General features: G+C 49.7%; 1 protein-coding gene across 2 annotated transcripts in view; it reads left to right on the top strand.

Annotated features, from left to right (window-relative positions):
* The window catches only part of HOXC4 (homeobox C4), a 39,731-nt gene extending 19,593 nt beyond the window's left edge, over positions 1-20,138 (top strand). The window contains exons 2-4 of one of the 2 annotated variants that reach the window (XM_003252902.2): positions 17,263-17,379; positions 18,021-18,465; positions 18,956-20,138. In XM_003252902.2, the coding sequence (XP_003252950.1) occupies positions 18,027-18,465; positions 18,956-19,311 (795 nt within the window). In that variant the 5' untranslated portion in view covers positions 17,263-17,379; positions 18,021-18,026 and the 3' untranslated portion in view covers positions 19,312-20,138. Of the gene's footprint in view, positions 1-17,262; positions 17,380-17,916; positions 18,466-18,955 lie in introns of those variants that run through there. The other variant, XM_003252903.4, reaches the window with a different exon arrangement.
* Positions 20,139-21,932: the final 1,794 nt, after the last annotated feature.

Raw genomic sequence — 21,932 nt, 5'->3', positions numbered from 1 at the left:
CCCAAGAGCCTTTCCTCACCCCATGCTTGGCACATAGGCAGTCTCAACAAATGCTTATTGAACAGTGCCCATTAACTACCACCCTTCCCCTTCACACTGCACTCAGGCCAGTTTAGGGCGCCTGTTGTCTCTCCTCAACTTGCACACAGCAGTCAACCCAGACCAGCGCTCTCTCTCTCTCTCTCTGAAATAAAATGTGTAATTTTCTTCAGGGAGTTATTTTAATTTTTTCTCCATGCTGAGTAAAACTATTGGGCGAGCAGTGAAGCGTGGAGAAGCACTGGCGTCTCTGGTGGGTAACAGTTAACTAAGAAAGAGGCTGTGGCACCCGCACCCGTCCGCTCCAGCCTCCCAGGCTGCCCAGGCCCTGCGCTTCCTCCCCAGGGGACAGGCGCACTACCCCAGGGGGAAAACCAAGGGCTTTGCCATGGATAGGGTCAATGTTGGTTAGAGCTGCCAGGCAGGGCACACCAGCCCCACCGTGCACTGCCTGCCTCCTCCCGGCAGGGTTTGAGCCTCTCCTTCCCTGGAGGAGCTGAAGGTCTGACTCATTTTGGCCAGGCTTGGGTGGACACAGAGTGCCTGCCTGCTCTCCTCCTTCCTGTCACAATCTGCAGGTCTGCCCAGGCCCCAGCCTCGGCTTCTGCAGCATCGTCGGGAGTCAGCTGCAGCAACCAAGCCAGAGGCCTCATACCTACTTCCCTACACTGGGGGTGTGTAAGGCCCAGATCCCTGATTTCTCCCTGAACAGGGGCTTCTGCTTTGGGGCCTGGGGTAGTTTCCCCACCAGCCAGCCTCCTAGAACGTATTTCCAGGTAACAGGGTCTGGCATTGCTCTGGGGGAGTTCATGGAGGGGGCTTCTGGGTTGCAAGCGGAGACCATGGAGCCTGCCTCTCCACTTTGCCCTGGAACCCACCCCCTCTGGCAGCAAGAAAGAAGGGGAAGAAGCATGACTTACCTTCCCGGGGGAGTGGGAAGAGGGGGGACACGGCCCACTCTGAGCAATTAGAGGAAAGAGGAGGAAAAAATAAGAGGACAAAAATATCAACACGACCTCGAAGGCGACAGGTCCTTATGGAAATAAGTAAGTAAATAAATAAATAAGGATCCACCCTCTCCCCCGTCTCCACCCTGCAAGGGGGATGTGGGGGTGGGGCAAAGGAACAGCACCAGGGCTTTTTAGTGTAACTGAGCATTAGAGAAATAGGCATGGCTTCTATGTGAATTTAGGAGTTTGAAACTTTTGGAGGTTATTTATGTGAATAGCCCGAAGGCAAGCCCGTGAGTGGCTCTTGGGGTACCACGTGATATCATTAAACCAAGTTTTATGGTGTAGGGAGAGCTGACAAACCCACAATATATTTACATCATATATAATCTTAACTGTCCAGCCACGCAGCTGCTGGTGAGGTTTAATGCTAGGACAGAGGCCCTAGCAGTTAGAGGGGATTACGGCGCTGGGGACGATGGTGAGAGAGGTTACATCTTCGCAAATGAATCCCAGGCGAACGCTGTGAGTTAATTCTCTCTTTCTCTCTCTCAGACCCTTTCTCCCATTTACCTAACCACCCCCCTCACTTGATAGAAGGCAGCTCCCATTCATTAGGGGGAGGGGGAAAAGGCCTTCCCAGGCTGGGGTGGGAGAAGAGAAGAAGCCGCAGAAAAGCCGCTGGGAAGTAGGAAGACGGAGGAGCTTGTCTACCCGGAGCAGCCCTCCCCTTCCCACTCCTTATTCTCTCTGACTGCAAGTCAACTGGGGTAGAGAGGCCTTGGTTGTTTAGAGTTTTGCCAGGTCTTCCTGACCCTTTCAGTTGAGAAGAAAGCAAGCGGCAGCAACAAGCGTGTTTGGTGTCTGTACAGGTATGTAAACTCTAGACACAAGCTCAAAATGCCTCTGGGGCCCCCTGTTCCAGGGAGGGGTGAGTTCAGCCCTTGGCCAGTGGCCCAAGGTGGGAAACTGGGGAGAAAGGCAGGGAAGGAGGGTTTTGTGGCTTCTAAGCCCACAGGCTACTGCTGCCTGAACTGGCAAAAGCATCTCCAAGGTGGCTGTTTGAACCCAGAGGTCCCAGAGTGTCCCCTCCCTCCCTCACCACCAGGTTTGGATGGGCAGCTGTCTCAGCCTCCGTAGTTTGGCATCTTAGTCCGTCTGAAGCAAGTGTGGTTTCATGCTTCCTCCTCTCCTAGCTGCTTGGGTCTTCCTGGCATTCCCAGCTCTTGCCTCAGATAATAGTAGGCCCTAAGAGCCCTAGAGGTTCCTGCTGTGAGTGGAGTGTAACTGTGTGTTGAATGGGTGAGGGAGCAGAGGCAATGTCTTTGCTAGGCTGGGAAAGTAAGTCCCCCAACCTTAAGGACAGAGTAGCCCCTCGGGGATGAAGCTAGCAGGGCCCAATCTGAGCACTGCACCCTGGGGTCAATCCTCAGGCTAGGGCACCCTTCAGGTTTCTAGGAAGGAGCAGCAGAAGCGTTGGGCATAAGAGGCACGTGTCTTCCACACCTGCGAGTGCTATCCCTCCCTGTGCATCACTGGGAGCTAAGCCAGGAAAGTGACAACATGTGAATTCAGGCTCCTGTACTGGCCAGCCATGAATAGCCAGGGCTTTGGAAGCAGGGCTGAATGCCAGCGGACCCATAAGCGCAACTCCTCCAGGCTGGGAGAAGTGGGTGGGGAGCAGAGGGAGTGAGCCAGATATGCACCTTCCAGAAGGGGGGCATGCCTGGGGAGCAGGGGTGTCTGGGCATCTGCTTCGTGGAGAGGTACTGTTGGGGGATGAGAAGGGAATGCTGTTAGCCTCGTCCCCGCTGCTCAAGGGACTGAGGAAGAAGCGAGAAGCAGGCAGACTCTGGGAGAATGAAGCGGGTACAGAGGCCCAAATAAATGGGGAGTCTTAGCTGAGCCCCATTCTTCGGTCTAGGGGTCTCTCACTTGCATGAGGAGCTCGGGAACCCGACATGGAGGATTCCCTTGACGCCGTCCCTCGGGGCCTCACTCTCGGCCAAGATTCAGCCTCCCCCACCCTCCTCCCTGATGCCTTTATTTTCCTAGGATCCCAGGGAATTCTCTCCAGCAACGCATCGGAAAAAGCTAATTATCAGTTTCTCCCTTCCTCATTACCTGTCCTTCTTGGCTCTCTCCTTCCCTCTAGCCTGTGATTTTGAGGGTTTCTGGAAACTTTCCTATCCAAGCAGCGGGGAGATGGGAGTTTCTCTTGGTCTGTAACTTGAATCTTCCCCTCCCTCCAGCCTCCCCAGGGCTCTAGGGAGCAAGTGCAGTGGTCTTTAACCGGAATTTAGCCAGGGCCGCAGTCCCACACCCAGGCAAGACTCCACCCTGACACCCGCCCTGACTCTCGGCCAAATCTCAGTCCCATTCCCTTCCTCTCTGTGTAGACGGCATTCGAGGGTGTTTAAAGATTTACACAGTGTCCCTTGAGCCCTTTGATGACTTCTTCACCCCCTTTTCTGTTCTTTAGGCTCAAATGTTCCATTTAAATACCATCCCTCTTCCTGTGATAATTGATTCTCCTTCCCCTCAAATAGTTTGCCTCAGTTTTTTACTGTTTTGTAAAAACAGTTTCTAGTTCCACCTGGAAACAGGGCAAACACAAAGGAGGCCTGAAATTCTTGGTTTTCCCACCCACTACCCCAAACCCTAATTTGGAGTCTCTCTGGAGCGGAGGATGGGCAGGCAATCAGGTGCCAAGCTTTCCAGTCAACCCGGGAAGCTTTTAATTTTGTTCCTAGGTCTTTAACCCAAGGAGAGGTCAAGCAACCAACCAGAAATGCACTAAGCAGGGTCACATGGTCCCCATCAACCAATTAGCAAAAAGTACTTGGGTCTCTGTCTCGCTCTTCCCATCCGGCCCTGTTCCTTCCTCCCTCCCTCCCTTCCCACCACAGCCTTAGCTCCTGGGTTTATTCTATCTCAGATTTGGAAGGCTAGAGTGATACCCAGCATATTCTGGCCTCCTCTCTCAGTCCCTGAACCAGCTCTGAGGAGTCTTTGGCTTGTCTCCTCAGTTGCTTACAAAGTTGTATCTGGGAGTCAATCTCAAATGCACAGGGATGTGAAGTTGTGGGGGAATCCTCTGGATTATTCCCACGTTCGCCAGCGTGATTCTACCCAATTTTCTGGGTGTTGTAGGTGTAGACCCTAAATTAGACTATAGAGCAAATGTGGATATGAACTCCAGCCCTGAATTCAAATTCTGGCTGTGATTATTCCCCATACACTTATAAGTGTTCATTCTCTTCTGATTTTCATGAGGGCAGGTGGGGTGAGAGGAGAGCCCTTTTGATTTATCTTTCTGGAAATGCTCCAATAGCCATTAGCTTTATCAGACTGCCTCAGGCATGGTTAAGGAAGGGAGCAAAAGTGGAGATTTTTTGAAAGTTCTGTTTGGTACCTTTCGTTTGTCGAATTACTTTGAGCTAGTTAAGGGTTCTGGAAAGGAATGAGCACAGAGAATTCCGACTTTCCTCACTCTCCACATTAAATAATTGATGGATTTGTTTAAACCCCTTCCCTTTCCATTCTTTAAACAGGATATAATAATAGTAATAATAATAATAGACTAGGTGATGATCCTATGTCCTGGCCAATAGCCATCAAAAGGTACAGCTTACTGAAGGTGTGGATTTCAGTGTTTGAGTTTACATGGATTAGGCCAAGAACGAGCAATAGGCGAGAAACTATTGCTGAGTAAGAGCATCTGATGGCACAGGGAGTGCACAGCTATGACAGAAATGCTTGTGTTTCCTGAACACTTGGGCTGGACCCTGAGCCAGTCCACTGCTGGGTCCAGACCCAGGCATTCTCCCCCAACTCCTTCTCTAGAGCTTTGTTTCAGAGTGAATTTTCTGGTTGGGTTCTCCTCCCCTTCTCTTCCTGATCTCTTGCCCTGTTTGAGCTAAGGGGCAGGAGTTCTGATGGACTGTGCCACCTGGACCTCTAAGCACCCCCTGGGGGCATTAAGAGTACAAGAATGGGAAGGATAGTCCGGACTGAGCTGGGCTTTGTCAACACCCCACTCCTTGTTTGTCTTCTGAGTGGAGCTGGTTTGGGGACAATGCCACAGGCCAGGTGGGAAGGATAAGGATGAGAAGCCAGAAAAAGAGCAGCTCTTCTAGAAATCATTGAGCCCTCACTTCCCAAGTTACCTTCAACCACACTGCTCCATCTGCCTCTTTTGAGACTTTCACTCTTGTCGCCCTGGCTGGAGTGCAATGGCACAATCTTGGCTCATCGCAAACTCTGTCTCCTGGGTTCAAGCAATTCTCCTGCCGCAACCTCCCAAGTAGCTGGGATTACAGGTGCCCACCACCACACCCAGCTAATTTTTGTATTTTTGGCAGAGATGAGATTTAATCATGTTGCCCAGGCTGACCTCAGGTAATCCACACGCCTCATCCTCCCAAAGTGCTGTGATTACAGGTGTGAACCACTGCACCCTGCCTTTTCTTTTCTTCTTCTTTTTTTTTGAGACGGAGTTTCACTCTTGTTGCCCAGGCTGTAGTGTAATGGCAGGATCTCGGCTCACTTCAACCTCTGCCTCCTGGGTTCACGTGATTCTTCTGCCTCAGCCTCCTGAGTAGCTGGGATTACAGGCATGCACCACCACGCCCGGCTAATTTTGTTGTTTTTTTTTTTTGAGACGGAGTCTCGCTCTGTCGCCCAGGCTGGAGTGCAGTGGCACGATCTCGGCTCACTGCAAGCTCCACCTCCTGGGTTCACGCCATTCTCCTGCCTCAGCTGGGACTACAGGCGCCCGCCACCATGCCCGGCTAATTTTTTTTTTTTTTTTTTTTTTTTTTTTTTTTTTTTTTTTTAGTAGAGACGGGGTTTCACCATGGTCTCGATCTCCTGACCTCGTGATCCGCCTGCCTCGGCCTCCCAAAGTGCTGGGATTACAAGCGTGAGCCACCGCGCCTGGCCTAATTTTGTATTTTTAATAGAGACAGGGTTTCTCCATGTTGGTCAGGCTGGTCTCAAACTCCAGACATCAGGTGATCCGCCTGCCTTGGCCTCCCAAGGTGCTGGGATTACAGGCATGAGCCACCATGGCCGGCCCCATTTGCCTCTTTTATGAGTTAGAATTAAAGGACTCACTTATTCTTCCCCAGTGAATGGTGTGGCAGGTTGTTGGAGACCAACTCTCACCCTCAATGTGGACTTCTCACACTGGGGTACCAGATCTCATGAAGAGTTAGGAAACAAAGAGAGGGGGAGATTGGTTCCATCCACACAAGCACTGGGAAAAGAGATTTTATGAGTGCCACGACCCGTCCTAATATCTAGGTAAACTTTCTCTTTTTGACTATTGTTCTCTGTCTGTAACTGCTTTGGACTGAGTTTTTGAGAGGGGGAATGCTGAAACATCATTGTTCTAGGATTTAATTAGGTCCTTTTTGCTGAGAAGATGAGCACCACCACCCTGGACCTCTTCTTTAGTGGGAATAGAGCACCTGAAGCCCTTTGAGGTGAAGGAGAAAGAAAATCTGGAATCAGGATGCCAAACTAGGGTTTTGGGGTGAGGGATTCAATTTAAGCAGAAGACGATGCTGTTTGAGAGCCAAGAAAGTCACATCCTTTCCTACCCCTCCCCACTTTTATTGGCTCCTTGTGACCCATATTGATGTGTCTGTTCTGATAATATCTCTGCTAGCTGCTTTGATGGGGCTCCAGGAGCCCAAGGAACTGCCAGACAAGGTCTGGGCTGAGGAACTTTGGTGATACAAATCTCTTTATTTTTGAGGCCTACACAACCCTTGTAATCATCTCCCTCTCCCAATCCCAAGGTTCACTGAGAGGCAAAAAGGGAACAGAGATACCGCAGAGGAAGCGGTTTGGGTGTGCAATGTGGGACTTGGGAAAATTGGACTCGGTTATGCAGGACCTTGTTCAGCCTCTAAGGACCACATTTTAGCAGCTATGAGAAGAGGTTGAACACTTGGGCTGGGCCCTGAGCCAGTCCACTGCTCCAGGCATGCTGGGGAGCCAGTGCAGGGAGAAGGCTGCTTCTCTACACCTGTACACATGTACAGAGAAAGTTCTATAGTGATCTGCAACCCCTTATGGGCTGGGTGAAATGTGTAGCCTGGTCACCTAGGATCCTTTCAGTTCTGCACCGCAGGTCTCAGAGAGGCAGTTCAGGCTTGGTTCTGCCCTCTGAAGATTGTCATTTCCCCTAGCCCCTGGCCCTGACATGAGGATACCTGAACACACAGAAATACATACATGTGCCCAAGGATGGTATGGCAGAGGTCAGAAGCCTGGGCTGGATGCAGTAACCAGCATGGAACCCGCTTCCCACTCCTTCCCTCCCACTCCATTCTTCCTGTCAGCCCAGCTTGGAAACCATTTGTCCTCCCCACCCCACCCCCACCCCTCAAGCCCTGAGCAGCTGTTGAGTTTCCTTCCTTCTGCCTTTCTGGAAAACCCAAACCCTAGAGCTGACTCCAGGGATGGTGGCAGCCAGGCTTTCTGTGATCTTCAGTGTCGTGTTGGCCCAGATTTGAGTTGTTGGGAGTTGAAGAGACATGGAGGGTCTAAGGAGGCCAGAATCTTATCTGATCTAATCCCCCTCTCCTTCTGTTCCAAGCTCAAACTCCAAACTCCTCAGGGCTCCCTTGCTCAGACATTAGAGATAAATCTTGTCTAGTAAATACTTCTTTTAAAAGTCAACTTTCTGGCTGGAAAACACAGGGTGTGTGTGTGTGTGTGTGTGCGCGCGCGCGCGTGTGTGTGTAAGGAGTAGTAAGGGTCAGGTCTTTCATTTTATGTTGTGTCTCTCCCCATCCCCTGGGTGAAGGATGGGGGCATGGGCTGAGGTTTTATTGAGGGTGCTTTTCCTGTTGGGAGTAAAGACAGGGTCATAAACGCCTAGAGGAGGGTGTTTTGATCTGGTGACTTCTCAGGAAGTAGCATCTGAGGTTTTGCTTTGTAAATCACTCTCCCCCAAAGCTGGCTTGGTAGATTGGATTGCACTTCCCCAAGCCCACCTGAGGCCCCTCCTTGCCTCCCTTCCCCAGTAAACTAAAGGAGAAATATAACAGAGCATCTGGAGTCTTCAAAATCCTCTGCCTCCAATTTCTTTTTTAAAAGGCTAGTTGGTGATTTTTTTTTCCCTCAAAGTTTTCCCCTAAAAAATAATGCAACATTTCATTTCCTTTTGCCCATGCAGTCCCTGGTCCCCCAACCCCTCAGTCACAAAGGAACTAACATTGATGGTAAATAGCCTCAGAGCCTGGCTGTAGATATCAGGACTCTTCTGTTCTGGGGCTGATCCCTCCCTGTCACTCTTTCCCCAAGCCCCAAACCCCCTTTGACAAGGTAGAACTTCAGATGTATAAGAGAAAGAGTTCATGGGAGCTAGGAATAAAAGGAGATGGGAGGGGAGCATAGGGGAACCCCATCGTGTATTGCATGAATGGAGGAAACTCTGCAGTCTGTCCCTGGGTTTTTTTGTAATTAAGATGGGTGCAGGGGTGTGTGTGTGTGTGTGTGTGTGTGTGTATGTGTAAGCCCCTAGCCCTCTCACATCTCTATCTAACAAACAAACAATATATTTTACCTAAATAGCTCCATTTCCTAATGATAATGAGTCTTCCCCTCCTAAGGATCCCCCACTCCCTCGCTGGCAAGTCCCTCCCTTGTGCCTGGGGCTTTGGAGCTGAAGGAAAACAAAGTAAAGAGCCCTCGGCCAGGCACGGTGGCTCACGCTTGTAATCCCAGCACTTTGGGAGGCCGAAGCGGACGGATCACGAGGTCAGGAGATCGAGACCACGGCGAAACCCCATCTCTACTAAAAATACAAAAAATTAGCCGGGCATGGTGGCGGGCGCCTGTAGTCCCAGCTACTCGGAGAGGCTGAGGCAGGAGAATGGCGTGAACCCGGGAGGCGGAGCTTGCAGTGAGCCGAGATCGCGCCACTGCACTCCAGCCTGGGTGACAGAGCGAGACTCCGTCTCAAAAAAAATTAAAAAAAAGAGCCCTCTAACTCAGCCTTAGTTCAAGCCAGATCAGGTCAGGAAGCTTTCAGGCCCAGGCATCAGGGCTTATATTCATTGCCAGCAAAATGCCCCTATATGCTGGAAATATGTCACAGATTATATGAGTTCCTGGGCCCTCTTAGTACTTGCGAAGGCTCTAGTCCACCCTCATTTCTTTCTCAGAGAAGCCTGGGCTGGGATACCCCAAACCCACAAGAACTAGAGATTCCTCTTCATTCCTAGGACTCCATGCAAATAATCTTCACAGAGAGCTGAGCGCTCCCATAGTTATATATGTGAAAACGTATTTGTAGATCATTCTATGTCTATATCAGGATGTATGTTTTATATTCCTTTTTGCTCCACATTTAAATGCAGATTTATAAATCTTTAGATTTATAGATCCATAGTGAACATAACAGTCCTTGGTCAAATTCCTGTGTGCACTTCACCAATCTTTCTATAGTGGTTGGATGTATATGCTAGGATGTATTGGTACAGCTCTCTTGAAACAACTAGGTGAATATTTGGAAACTTTTTGTTGGTTGGAAAGAACTATGTGTGTGTTCAATGTCTGTTTTGAAAATTTTATCTAGGTTTATGCAAGGATCCTAACCCATAAAATAGCTACATATTGAAGCTACATATTTAGAGATCTTTACAGTCTTTGCATTTTTGCTGAAAAACTTACATGTTTGAACATATGTTTAGAGATGGTTTCATAATGCATGCATCTGTGTATAGGGGCATAGATCTCCCTTCTAGAAGGACTTAAACTTACTGCATCTCTGTCTCCTCTCTATCTCTGTGTCTGTGATATACAAAGATATTAGGTGAGTGGGGGTAGGGAACAAATATATTTTGGATGTTTGGCTTATTAAAGCAAGTAATTCTGTCTCTATTTCCAAGGCCATCTCCAAAATCTAGTCCCACTAAGTTATCTGTCCCTCGAAAACCTACTCTAGGGGTTATAGCCTGCCTCCAGGCTGCCTCTGTGACCTGAGATCCAAGCTGAGGCTCCCTACCTCTCAAGGTAGCCACTAAAAAGAAGGGGGAGAGAAGAAAGGGGAGAGTCCTCCAGCCCAGTTCCTCTTGGATCCCCAGGGCAAGAGGCTGACAGGGGCTTGTATGTCACCCTGCACCCGCAACTGGGCCTTTGAAATGTGGGGGAAAAGGGGACCAAGTTCCCAACTATTTTTGTAGGGTGCCCAAATGATGCCAGGGTTACTGCACAACCCATAGGTTCCTCCTCCCCAGTTGTTCTCGGTGCCCAGTGCCCAATTAAGCGGCCACCTTGCGCCCAGCAGCCCCGCTCTTATCGGCTGGGATTGATGCCTCGGCGGCTCCTGTATATCATTTCCAAGATTTTTTCTGTCCAACTCCTCGGCTCCTTTGGCTTCCGCGGCTTTGACTAATGATTGCTAGAGATGCCAACGTCTCCAGAATCCTAATAGCCAGGCAGGCGGACTCTTATTTACCCGGCGACATTGCTGGGTCTGGGGGGCAAGTACCGGGGTGTCGTAGGTCAGGGAACAGGGAGAAGGTTGTGGCCAACTCAAGTGTCACTGAACTTCTTCCCAGTCAGAAAGACATTCCCAATCCCCTTCTCTCCTTGAGGGAAATATATATATATATATATATATATATATATATACTGTTATAAGTAACTCATTGCTGCCTCGTTAGAAAAGATCAAAGAATGAACACAACGTGGGCGAATAAGCAGAGCAATGTTTATTTGTTGTAAATAAATGAGAGATTAGGTGGAAAACCAGCAGTTTGGGAAGGAAAAAGAGAAAGAGAAAGAAGTCAGCCACGGTGGGAGAAGGGGCTCCTTTTCTTCATTTCTTGTCTTCCCCTTTCTCTCCCCAACCTAAGTCTACTCTTCTCATCAATTTCTCCCCTCTTTCCCTTCCTTCGCCTCACCTTCAATTCCTCGGGTGGAGGGGTTGAACAGCGTGTTCCCGGGCGGAGGTGCGCGCAGCCACCCCAGGCTGCTGCCAGGTGCCCGCTGGGGCTGCCAGGGTGAGGGGGCCTCTGGGCTGTGGAGCGAAAGTCAGATCCACCGCCTACTGCGGGGTAGGGGCCGCAGCGGGGACCGCCAGCCCTGTGGTCCCTCTCGCGCTGACTGGCTTAAAGTCGTGGCCGAATTCGCGTCTCTTCTGGTGCTTCTCGCCCGCCAGCTCAGGGCCCAGGTGTTTGGGGCGAAGGGGCTCGAGCTCCCCGCAAGCCTGGAGCCAGGCGTCCCCCTTCCTCCGGGCTCAATCCAGACCTTCCAATACACACCTCATTCGGGGGAGGAGAAAAGCACAGGACCGCGGAGAGCCCAGCTTTGAGGCCAGGCCTGAAGGGATAACCCACACACGAAATGTTTTCCTATCAGAGAATAATGGAGCACAAAATAATTCAGAAAGCGAATGAATGGGCAGGACCACAGCCTGAGAGTCCCGCGCCGCGGGGCCACTGCAGAGCCGGTCGCCCGAGCACCGCGGCAGGACCATTTCGTTGGAATGTAGGGAGAGGCCGCAGCTCGCCCCGGACCCAGGCCGCGAGGGGCGCGCCGGCCGCCGAGGGGCCGCCTCTAAATTACAGCCCGCCGGGAGGACTCTGAAATACAAAAAGGGAGCCGAAAGATTTAAACAGTCGGAGGCAGAGGCGTCCCGAGGCGGCCAAAGCGGAAATCAATCACGTAATTAAAACAGGGAGGGGGCGAGGCCCGAGGCTGGGGGTCCCGGATTCGGAGGAGGCGGCCAAGGTGCAGGCCGAGGCTGGCGAGCGGCTTAGTTAGGGACGTTGCTCGCCCGCCAGGACCAGAGCGCGCGGAGGGGCTTCGGGGAAGTTCATAACACATCGCTATTGATTCCCGCTTGGCTAGGAAAAGCAGACTCTGGTGCCCTCTCCCAGGCCAGACCCTGAAGCCGCCGACGGCCTCTTCTCCGACTTTCCCATTTTTGTGGGGTTGAGACGCGCAGTTGCAGTTGAAGGCCGCTCCCCAGATCCCACTGGTGCCACGATTTTGCCAAGGCAAGTTTGCGCACCCAAATGGCATCAAGATGCTGCCTTTGGGTTTGAGGGGATGGAGGGAGGTGACACTCCAGTTTCAGGCACTTAGAAATCTCTCTCGACCTTGATTCCTCCAACCCAGGATTCAAGGCATGCCCGGAAAGACTCCGATCTATGGGCCGAGGCTTGGAAGGGGTGTGCGAGGCAGACGGGGTTATTAAAGGGAGAGCTTGGGGCTGAGCAAACTGGACCCCTTTGGGCAGGAAAGGAGAAAGAACAGTTCCTTTCCTAGAGAAAAAAAGGCACACCGGGAGCTGTGTTTTGTGAGGGGAAGATGTTCTTACTATTGAGGTTAATCATGGTAATGATCTGGTGTGGCTGGGTCAGCCCAGGAGACCGCGCTCTCCAAAGTTCTTTCTCACAGAGGTTTCTCTGGAAGAGTCAAGGGTTCCCCAACTTCACTATGGTTGGGGAAAATAAAATAAATAATCCTTTCCTCTGCCTTTTCCTCTCCCTCCCTTAAAAACTCCAGAAAAAGAGAAACCTTATAAAATCTCCATCACCCCACTTCTTTTTCCTCGGCTCTATCCAGTTTACTAAAAAGCACAGTCTTTGGGAATTGAGTTTTTCTGGAGCACCCTTCTTGTGAAGCAACAGAGGTGACCTGACCAAGTCCCCATGAATTCTCACGCTGACCCTGGAGAGGACCCAGGATTCCCTTGCCTACTGTAGAATTCTCTCTATCCTTAGTTTTTCCCAGTCTCTGCCTTCTTTGGTCTTGGGTGCCTAATCTCATGGGTCTCTGGCAGATCAGAGGCCAAGAACAGATTGAGGCACTTTGAGATACCCTCATCAACTCTTAAAAGTGTTTCTAGCTTCCTGTCATCTCTTTAATACTGGGAGTACCAGGCCAGGGAGCCCTCCATAAACTAACCTAAGGCCAGCCTGATTTCTAGATCTTTTCAAGCTACATTTAGGTTCCTTGAAAAATAAAAGTCCCCCTCCCTAGCAAGAAATTCAGATCACAAACCTGCAGCACAGCAAGGTTCCTGCATCCACACATCAGAATTTTCAACAACAACAATTTTCATAATAAGAATTAAAGCTTGCATCAAAGTTAGCAAGGGACACCCCAAACCAAGTTTTAAAAAGGATATCATCCAGCAGTCTTGAAGAGGGGTGGGGGTCAATGAGGCTGGGATGAGGGAGGAAGGTGGTGGAGAACCCAACCTCTAACTAACAATTTCTCCAGCATAAAAATGAAACATCAAATTCGTTAGCCCAGGGCCTTCATTTTTCCCCTTCCACATTATAACTAGTTATTGAACTCGCTGGAAGATCTAAAGGCCATTTGCGAAGAGACAAATTTCAATGGAGTTTCCCCATCAATAACCCCATGGCAGTGACCTATTGGAACAAGTCAAACACCCGAGGTGAAATGCAGGTCACTCTGTCTAACCAATATTAAAATGCGGCCACTTTTTAAAAAGCCACTTTAAACGAGATTTGAGGAAAATTGAATTCCAAGGAAGGCAAGGCAAGGCGGGGGAAATCCATGAGAGGACCTTGCCTGTGGTCTCCAAACAAACAAGAGAAATTCATCTTTAATATTTTAAAGGGGGGCAAATTAACATTCCATGATTGCTTTTTTTTTTTTTTTGAGACTATAAGCGATTCCAGGAGAAGAAAAAAGGTTGAGTATTTTCTGGCGACACATCCAGGTTATTAAAATCATTTTAGACCAATTCATTACTTTTACTGACATGAGATTTAAGAAAAAATCAATTAAGTATTTGCATATTATTTTGCATACATTAGCCCTGGCTGCTGGCATTAGAAAGGGACAAACACATACACACACACACACACACACACACGCACACACATACACACACACACACACACACACACACACACGAAAAAAATGGGCTATGAGCCTTGATTTAGTTTGGGGTTTTCAAGTTGCCCAAAGGAAAAAAAAATCAAAGTGAAATGAATTGCCTGATTGCATACCATCTAAAAGTCAATTTATATGAGTGAAAGGAAACAGACATGTTGCAATTTTTAATCCCTAAAACAACAACAACAACATTCACACACATAAACCCTGCATTTCAAAGAGTGGGGAAAGGAATGACCCTCATTTTCCTTCCCTTTGCCCTCCAAATCCTGAATTGGTTACTCATTTATTTTTCTCCCTTGGAAAAATCAGAGAGGGATACAATTTTAATACAGCAGAGAATCTATGGAGCTGCTGAGCTCTCTCAGCCGGCAGCTTGTTACTGGGGAGGGGAGGAATATGGGTTATCCAACGGTCAGTATGGTAATCCAGGCACAATAAGGCCTCACACACAATGGACACATATTTTTCTTCAGCGATGTCAGAAGGGAAGCGCTTTGTACTGAAACATGTTTCCGAAAGAGAAACCAAATCGAGATTTAGAAAGGAGTTGAGGTGGAGGGGCAATTTCAGAGAGCATTTGGATGCTGACAAAAGGTAGTCAGAAAAAATAAAAATAAACAAAACTGGGGCAAAGTAAGGTGGAGGACAGGCCAGAGGTGCAGTCCCTGGGCCAGCAAGGCGGGAGGCAGGAGGGTGAAACACAAAAGAAGACAGGACCAGATACAAGGATTCATCACAGATGAGAGCTGCTTTAGTACCCCCACCCCCTCCCAATGAAGCCATTGCTAAGTGCAAAAGCCCTTAGAATGGATTTTATTTCTGTCCTTGTAATAATATCCAGGTGAAAATGTTTGTCTGTATGTGTGTGGTATTTTACCCATGTGACAGGCGACTTCCTTGCTATTAAGCTATAGGAGCCCAAAGGGAGTTGCTGTTGTTGTTTTGTAAATGATGTAGATGAGTGCGGGCACATTTGGGGGAATCTTGGAGATTTCACTTTCTGGATGTGCATGTTGAATTAGCTGCACGAACCTGGAATGAAAACGCTACATATTTATAGCTGCATAAAGAGGCATTTAATATATTAATAAATATTAATAGTGTGCATGCATATATGTTAACCATAATAACCAAAGACAGACTTGACATTCAGTTGGGGGCATCTGAACCCTCTGTGTCTACTACTTAAACTGGCCCAAAGTCAGTCTCCTTGACCCACCTGCAGAAGCTCAGAAACCTGGCGGGGGTGGGATGTGACAGGCAACATATTGGGAAGGACTCCTTAACAAGTCCAGGAGGGTGAAGATTGAAGAAAACAGGGTTAGGGTCGGGGCAGGGATGGTAAAAGGTGAGTGTGAGGGCTGAGAGGAGGAGAGTCAGGCTCACAGCTCACCTTTCCAGGTGAGGCAGCCGTATCCAGGTACAGGCCTAGAAGGGAGACTGGGCTTGGGGCCGGGAAGGTTTCCTCCCTCTTCATCAACCCTCTCCACATGGTACCAAAGTTTGCTGAGCTTTGGACTTCCCCATGGAGCCATCTGGGACTGCAGTTCAGACTTAGGTACTAGGATTCAGCACTGGTTTCCCTCTGCCCTCTTCCAGCAATTTATAACGAACCCACCCCCACCACCAATGATTAAAATAAGACAACCCTCACACAACCCAAACCACTATTAACCAAGCAGTAGCCTTCTTCCACCCCCTCACTCACAGTCTCAAGTTCCTCTCCAATGAAACCAGCCTGTCCTCACATGCAGAGGGTTCCGGACAAGAGTGGGCAAGGGTTCTCAGCCAACTCTGAGAATTTGGGAATCTCCATTAGAGGTGGTCAGCCTCTGGGGAACTCCTGTTCCTTCACCTGGCCCAGTGACAGTGGAAATGGGCACTGTCCTCTTGGAGAGAGAGTATTCAGGGACCCCCAAGCACCAGCTCCTTGGGAGCTAAGCCCTGGCCCTGCTGAGCCTGGGGTGGGGGTAGGGGCCTAAGCATTGGAGGGAAGGCAAGGAGGGCCCAGGCGGGAATCGGCACCCTTTGGGCACGGCTGTGGTCCAGCTTCCCTCTCATTCCAGCCCTCTGGGGAAGCCCTAATTTGGAAGTGGGGACCCTCTCCAACATCCCAAAGGTGATGAGAAAAGGATGGGAATCTCTTGCCTTCAGTCTACCTCTCACAAGGGCTTTATTTTTTTTTTTCCCTTTCCCCTCCTCATTCCCTTAATTGCAGATGTTCTAATTAAACCCTCAAATAGTTGTTATGCCGTTTTAAAAGGTACTTATTCAAGTGTCAACCAGGCTGGGCTGGGAGGAGGCAGCGTAGGGCGGCGAATTAAAGGTAGATTGACTAATCACGGCGGCGATCATAATAATAAAATCAGAGGGAAAAAAATCACATTACGACTTTTCGTGGAAAGGAGGGAGCAGGCAGCCAGCGGCCGCCAGCCCCGCGCCGCCGCCGACACAAAGAGTGCGGGCGATTCCGCGAGACTGATTTATGACGTTTTACAGCCCTATAAAAGCTGTAGCGACGAGGCAAGCGCTCCTACCACCGCTGGCAGATTTAGTCTAATAAATAAAACATAAACAGTTAACTTTATGTGTCACTTTTATTGTTATCAAGTAAAATATAGCCGAGCCCTGGCAAGCTATGATTTTAAACTATAATTGTTATCAAGTACAACAAGGGGACCCGGCTCCCTCCCTGGGCTCTCCCCTCCGCTACCCCCCCAACTCTGAGTTATGGGCGATCAGTTAATTGGAATTGGTGGCATGACAGGACCACCCCTAGCTGGGGGGGGTGGTGGTTAGGGAAGCAGCTTTTCCTGGCCCCCTCCCTCCTCTATGTCCCTGCCACCCCCCTCCATCAGAGTATTACTGTGAGTGGGTGGCAGAGAGAGAGCAGGGGGTGTGAATGGGCTGGAGACCCCCAAGGCTGGCCCTGCCTCCCCAACTTGGTTAGCTTAGCCTTCCGTTTTTGGAAAGCAGCCTGGAGCTGGCCCTTAGGAATTCGTGTTTACATGTAAACACACGTGTTACATGGATACAGCTCCTAGCCAGAAGCAAGCAGGCTCTACCCACACAGGCCTCCCTCTTAGCTAGGTCTGCCCTCTGTGGGGACAGAGAAAGAACTCTCAGGGTCTTGGCTGGGCACCATCACAGGGCACTGACTCCTGGCAGAAAGCTCTCCTCCTTGCCCCAGTTCCTTGGAGATAATTGTTAGAAAATAGCAGGCCTGGCTGAATGGGGAGTGGAAACAGGAGCCAGCAGTAGAAGAGATCCTCTGCTCTGGGGCTGGGGCAGGGAGGGTCAGTGGGTAGCAGGGGAAGGCGAGACTTCTGAACTCTGCTTTTGCCAACCGCTTCCTGTCTCTCTTCAGCGGGGGCTCAACCCCCAGACCTTCAGAAATGACGTCAGAATCATTTGCATCCCGCTGCCTCTACCTGCCTGGTCCAGCTGGGACCCTGCCTCGCCTGCCCCATGGCCAGAGGGTTGGGTGAGTGTGTATGGGGAAGAGGGGCTGGACTCTGGTATCCTTGGATGGGGAGCACTCCAGGCTCTCCAACCTCCTGGGCTCAGCCTGGGCCCCTCCCCATCCAACCTCCACTCCAGTCCTCATTCAACTTCCTCTTCCTGCGAAAGAGGGGCGCTGCCCGGTGACCTACACAGACTGAGACACGATCGCCATGAATGGAGACCTCTGGAAAAGCTCAGAAGCCGAGGCCCACGGGGCCCAGCAGAGGCCTGAAGGGAGACCCTGGGCGGGGGCTGAATCACTGCCTCCCGACAGCCCCCCAATGCCCGGGCTTTGGAGGGGAGCCGGGAGCTTCCCATCTCCTTTTGCAGGGGAGGGTTGTCAGTCTGGCGGGATGTGCACTGGGGGCACCCCAACCCCTACCAGCTAACCCCACATCACCACCCACCCCCGCCCCCCCAGCACCACCACCACCACACACACAAAAAAATTGGATACATTTTGAATAAAGCGATTCGGTTCCTTATCCGGGGACTGAGTTGCTCCGTGTGATTGGCCGGCGGAGTCACATGGTGAAAGTAACTTTACAGGGTCGCTAGCTAGTAGGAGGGCTTTATGGAGCAGAAAAACGACAAAGCGAGAAAAATTATTTTCCACTCCAGAAATTAATGATCATGAGCTCGTATTTGATGGACTCTAACTACATCGATCCGAAATTTCCTCCATGCGAAGAATATTCGCAAAATAGCTACATCCCTGAACACAGTCCGGAATATTACGGCCGGACCAGGGAATCGGGATTCCAGCATCACCACCAGGAGCTGTACCCACCACCGCCTCCGCGCCCTAGCTACCCTGAGCGCCAGTATAGCTGCACCAGTCTCCAGGGGCCGGGCAATTCGCGAGGCCACGGGCCGGCCCAGGCGGGCCACCACCACCCCGAGAAATCACAGTCGCTCTGCGAGCCCGCGCCTCTCTCAGGCTCCTCCGCCTCCCCGTCCCCAGCCCCGCCAGCCTGCAGCCAGCCAGCCCCCGACCATCCCTCCAGCGCCGCCAGCAAGCAACCCATAGTCTACCCATGGATGAAAAAAATTCACGTTAGCACGGGTAGGCAACTTTGCTTTTTGCTCCCCCCCCTCCCTCCCTTCTTCCCTAGCGCTCCCCACCCTCCTCGGCCCCCTCTGGCCCCCGTCCTCCTTTCTCTCCGTCCCCCTCTCTCTCCAGGAGCGACTCTGGGTTAGCACAATTGAACTGGATTTACGAGCGAGAATGGGTAATTACATCCCCCATAAATTTTATGGCTTAGCTACTCTGGGCAGTCCGAGCCATGTGCTACGATCTGTTATGTATGTGTGAAAACTATGCTCGCTTTCTAAGGGCGCATAAATAATTCAGTGTCGTTACAATAAGGATTCCCCTCTTATTACACTACAAAGTCTTCAGCTTCCTTCAACTTCTTTATAACCCATTTAAGCTTGATGACTTTATTTCCACCACTCCCTCCTCCTGTTCCTCAGAGCTGAGGATGGGGTGAGGGTGGGGGGCGGGGAGCCTGCTGCCTCTGAACCCCACTATTTGCTTTTCCCCTCCCCCCCAGTGAACCCCAATTATAACGGAGGGGAACCCAAGCGCTCGAGGACAGCCTACACCCGGCAGCAAGTCCTGGAATTAGAGAAAGAGTTTCATTACAACCGCTACCTGACCCGAAGGAGAAGGATCGAGATCGCCCACTCGCTGTGCCTCTCTGAGAGGCAGATCAAAATCTGGTTCCAAAACCGTCGCATGAAATGGAAGAAGGACCACCGACTCCCCAACACCAAAGTCAGGTCAGCACCCCCGGCCGGCGCTGCGCCCAGCACCCTTTCGGCAGCTACCCCGGGTACTTCTGAAGACCACTCCCAGAGCGCCACGCCGCCGGAGCAGCAACGGGCAGAGGACATTACCAGGTTATAAAACATAACTCACACCCCTGCCCCCACCCCATGCCCCCACCCTCCCCTCACACACAAATTGACTCTTATTTATAGAATTTAATATATATATATATATATATATATAGGTTCTTTTCTCTCTTCCTCTCACCTTGTCCCTTGTCAGTTCCAAACAGACAAAACAGATAAACAAACAAGCCCCCTGCCCTCCTCTCCCTTCCACTGTTAAGGACCCTTTTAAGCATGTGATGTTGTCTTAGCATGGTACCTGCTGGGTGTTTTTTTTTTTAAAGGCCATTTGGGGGGTTATTTATTTTTTAAGAAAAAAAAGCTGCAAAAATTATATATTGCAAGGTGTGATGGTCTGGTTTGGGTGAATTTCAGGGGAAATGAGAAATGAGGAAAAGAAAAAAGGAAAGAAATTTTAAAGCCAATTCTCATCCTTCTCCTCCTCCTCCTTCCCCCCTCTTTCCTTAGGCCCTTTGCATTGAAAATGCACCAGGGGAGGTTAGTGAGGGGAAGTCATTTTAAGGAGAACAAAGCTATGAAGTTCTTTTGTATTATTGTTGGGGGGGTGCGGGAGGAGAGGGGGCGAAGACAGCAGACAAAGCTAAATGCATCTGGAGAGCCTCTCAGAGCTGTTCAGTTTGAGGAGCCAAAAGAAAATCAAAATGAACTTTCAGTTCAGAGAGGCAGTCTATAGGTAGAATCTCTCCCCACCCCCATCGTGGTTATTGTGTTTTTGGACTGAATTTACTTGATTATTGTAAAACTTGCAATAAAGAATTTTAGTGTCGATGTGAAATGCCCCGTGATCAATAATAAACCAGTGGATGTGAATTAGTTTTACGTCAATGTCTGATGGTTTCTTTTTATCCCGCTCCTCTCTCTGGCCTGGTAACATCCCATCTTCTCTATAGTTGCCTAAGTTTACTTTAAACAAACACACAAATCTTAGCTCTCCATTAGTCTTCCAATGTCCTTAGAAGAAGCAGCAAGGGGGTTGGGGTATGGGATCTTCAGAAGAGGGGATGTGGAAGATTAAGGCTGATTTCTCCAGTCCCCTTCCTTCCCCCTGAGTCTGCAGAGAGACCAGACTCCTCTGGGGGCACTTCAGTGGAGCTGAGGGTGGGGGGTGTCTCACTTTTCTATAGTTAGGTACAGTTTCTTCTTTTTGTCTGTTCTCTCTCTTCCCTTCTCCCTCCTCTGTGCTGAGTAGGCTTGCCTAATTTGTAGACAAGAGGGCAAGTTTAGGGAGTGGGAAGGAGAAGAGTTTTCTTTCATCTTTTAGGGCTCTTTTGGGATGAAGATTAAGGAAGACATCCCCTCAACATTTGAGTTCTTAAAAGAAGAAAGGTTTTGAGCTGGTGATTCTGAAGCAGCAAAGTGACCTGTCAGGATGCCTTCTCTGTTTGTTTAGGCTTGGAAAAAAGGGTAAGGTGGAGGCCAGAGGCCTGGGAGGTACCCTTGTTATGGATAGGCCTCAAAGGCTGATGCCTAGAGATAATAAAAGACTTTTACCTTTTTATTCTCTAACTTTTATTATGGACCTGCCAGGTGTTGTGAAGAGACTTAGGGAGAGTCAAAGACCACCCTCTCTTCCTATAACCTCCCAGGTCCTGGCAGCGTATGCGGATAGCTTGAACAAGCTTCTCTGGCTGTAAAGAAATAAATTAATTAAATAAAATTGTTTCCTTGGGGCTAACAAAGAAACAAAAAATCTTGCCTGAATTACCTGAATAATACGTTCAAGCCAAAGGCTCCCAAATAATTCTGGTCCTGAGAACCAGGCCCTAGCAAGGCCTGCTTAATTTTTTGCTTGTTTGTTAGGAGAAGGTGGGAGGACAGCTGTTGGTGACCTTCTTCTCGGACGATTTATCCATATTTTAGGAAGAAAGGCAATTAGAAGTAGAAGACAGAGGAGAAGAGATCTAGGGTATGCAGGGAAGCCAGGGATACCCCTTCCCCCTATCTCCAAATTCTGGAGTGAAAGGCAACAGCAGGACTAAGTTGTACAAATCACATTACTGTGCTTTGAATTTATTTCCTTTTGAACCACTTGCTGGATGTTACTTGGTGTGTGTGTGTGTGTGTGTGTGTGTGTGTGTGTGTGTGTGTGTGTATGCATGTCCTCACACGTGTGTGTGTTGGGGGGAGTCTCTTAGTCCTTTAGTCTACTTTTCCTCCCTCAGTGGTACCCTGGAGACAACAAAACATGCTGCCTGCAGTGTGAGGAGGCAGGCCAACAATTATCTGGAGTTTTTTATGTAATCAAGTGAATTAGGGGCCAAATCTGACTGTAGCCCTATCGTCTTGAGGCGATTGCCCTTGGAACAGAAAAAGGGGGTTCTAGCTGTGCTTGGGAAAAGGGAAGGAAGGTCTAAGGGCACCAGGGTGTCTTTTCAAGCCTGTAAAGGAGCTAAGATGGAAAGCAGGGAAGGGGTAAATTGAGATCCATGATTCTTTCCTAAGTTTGCTCGTGTGGCTTTCAAGGAGTTTATCCCTATCCTCCCAAAAGTGGAAGAGATGAGAGTGAGGAGGGGGCAAATTACTACATTTTATTTCCTAAGTTTCTCCCCGAAATTGCAGAAGGGACACTCTAGTTCAGGAAAAGCAGCATAAAAGGTCAGAACACTTATTTTA

This window comes from Nomascus leucogenys, chromosome 11 (genome assembly GCF_006542625.1).
Source record: "Nomascus leucogenys isolate Asia chromosome 11, Asia_NLE_v1, whole genome shotgun sequence".
Lineage (NCBI taxonomy): Eukaryota > Metazoa > Chordata > Mammalia > Primates > Hylobatidae > Nomascus > Nomascus leucogenys.
The sequence above is the reverse complement of the archived record's forward strand: the minus strand, read 5'-3'. Positions and strand labels throughout refer to the sequence as shown.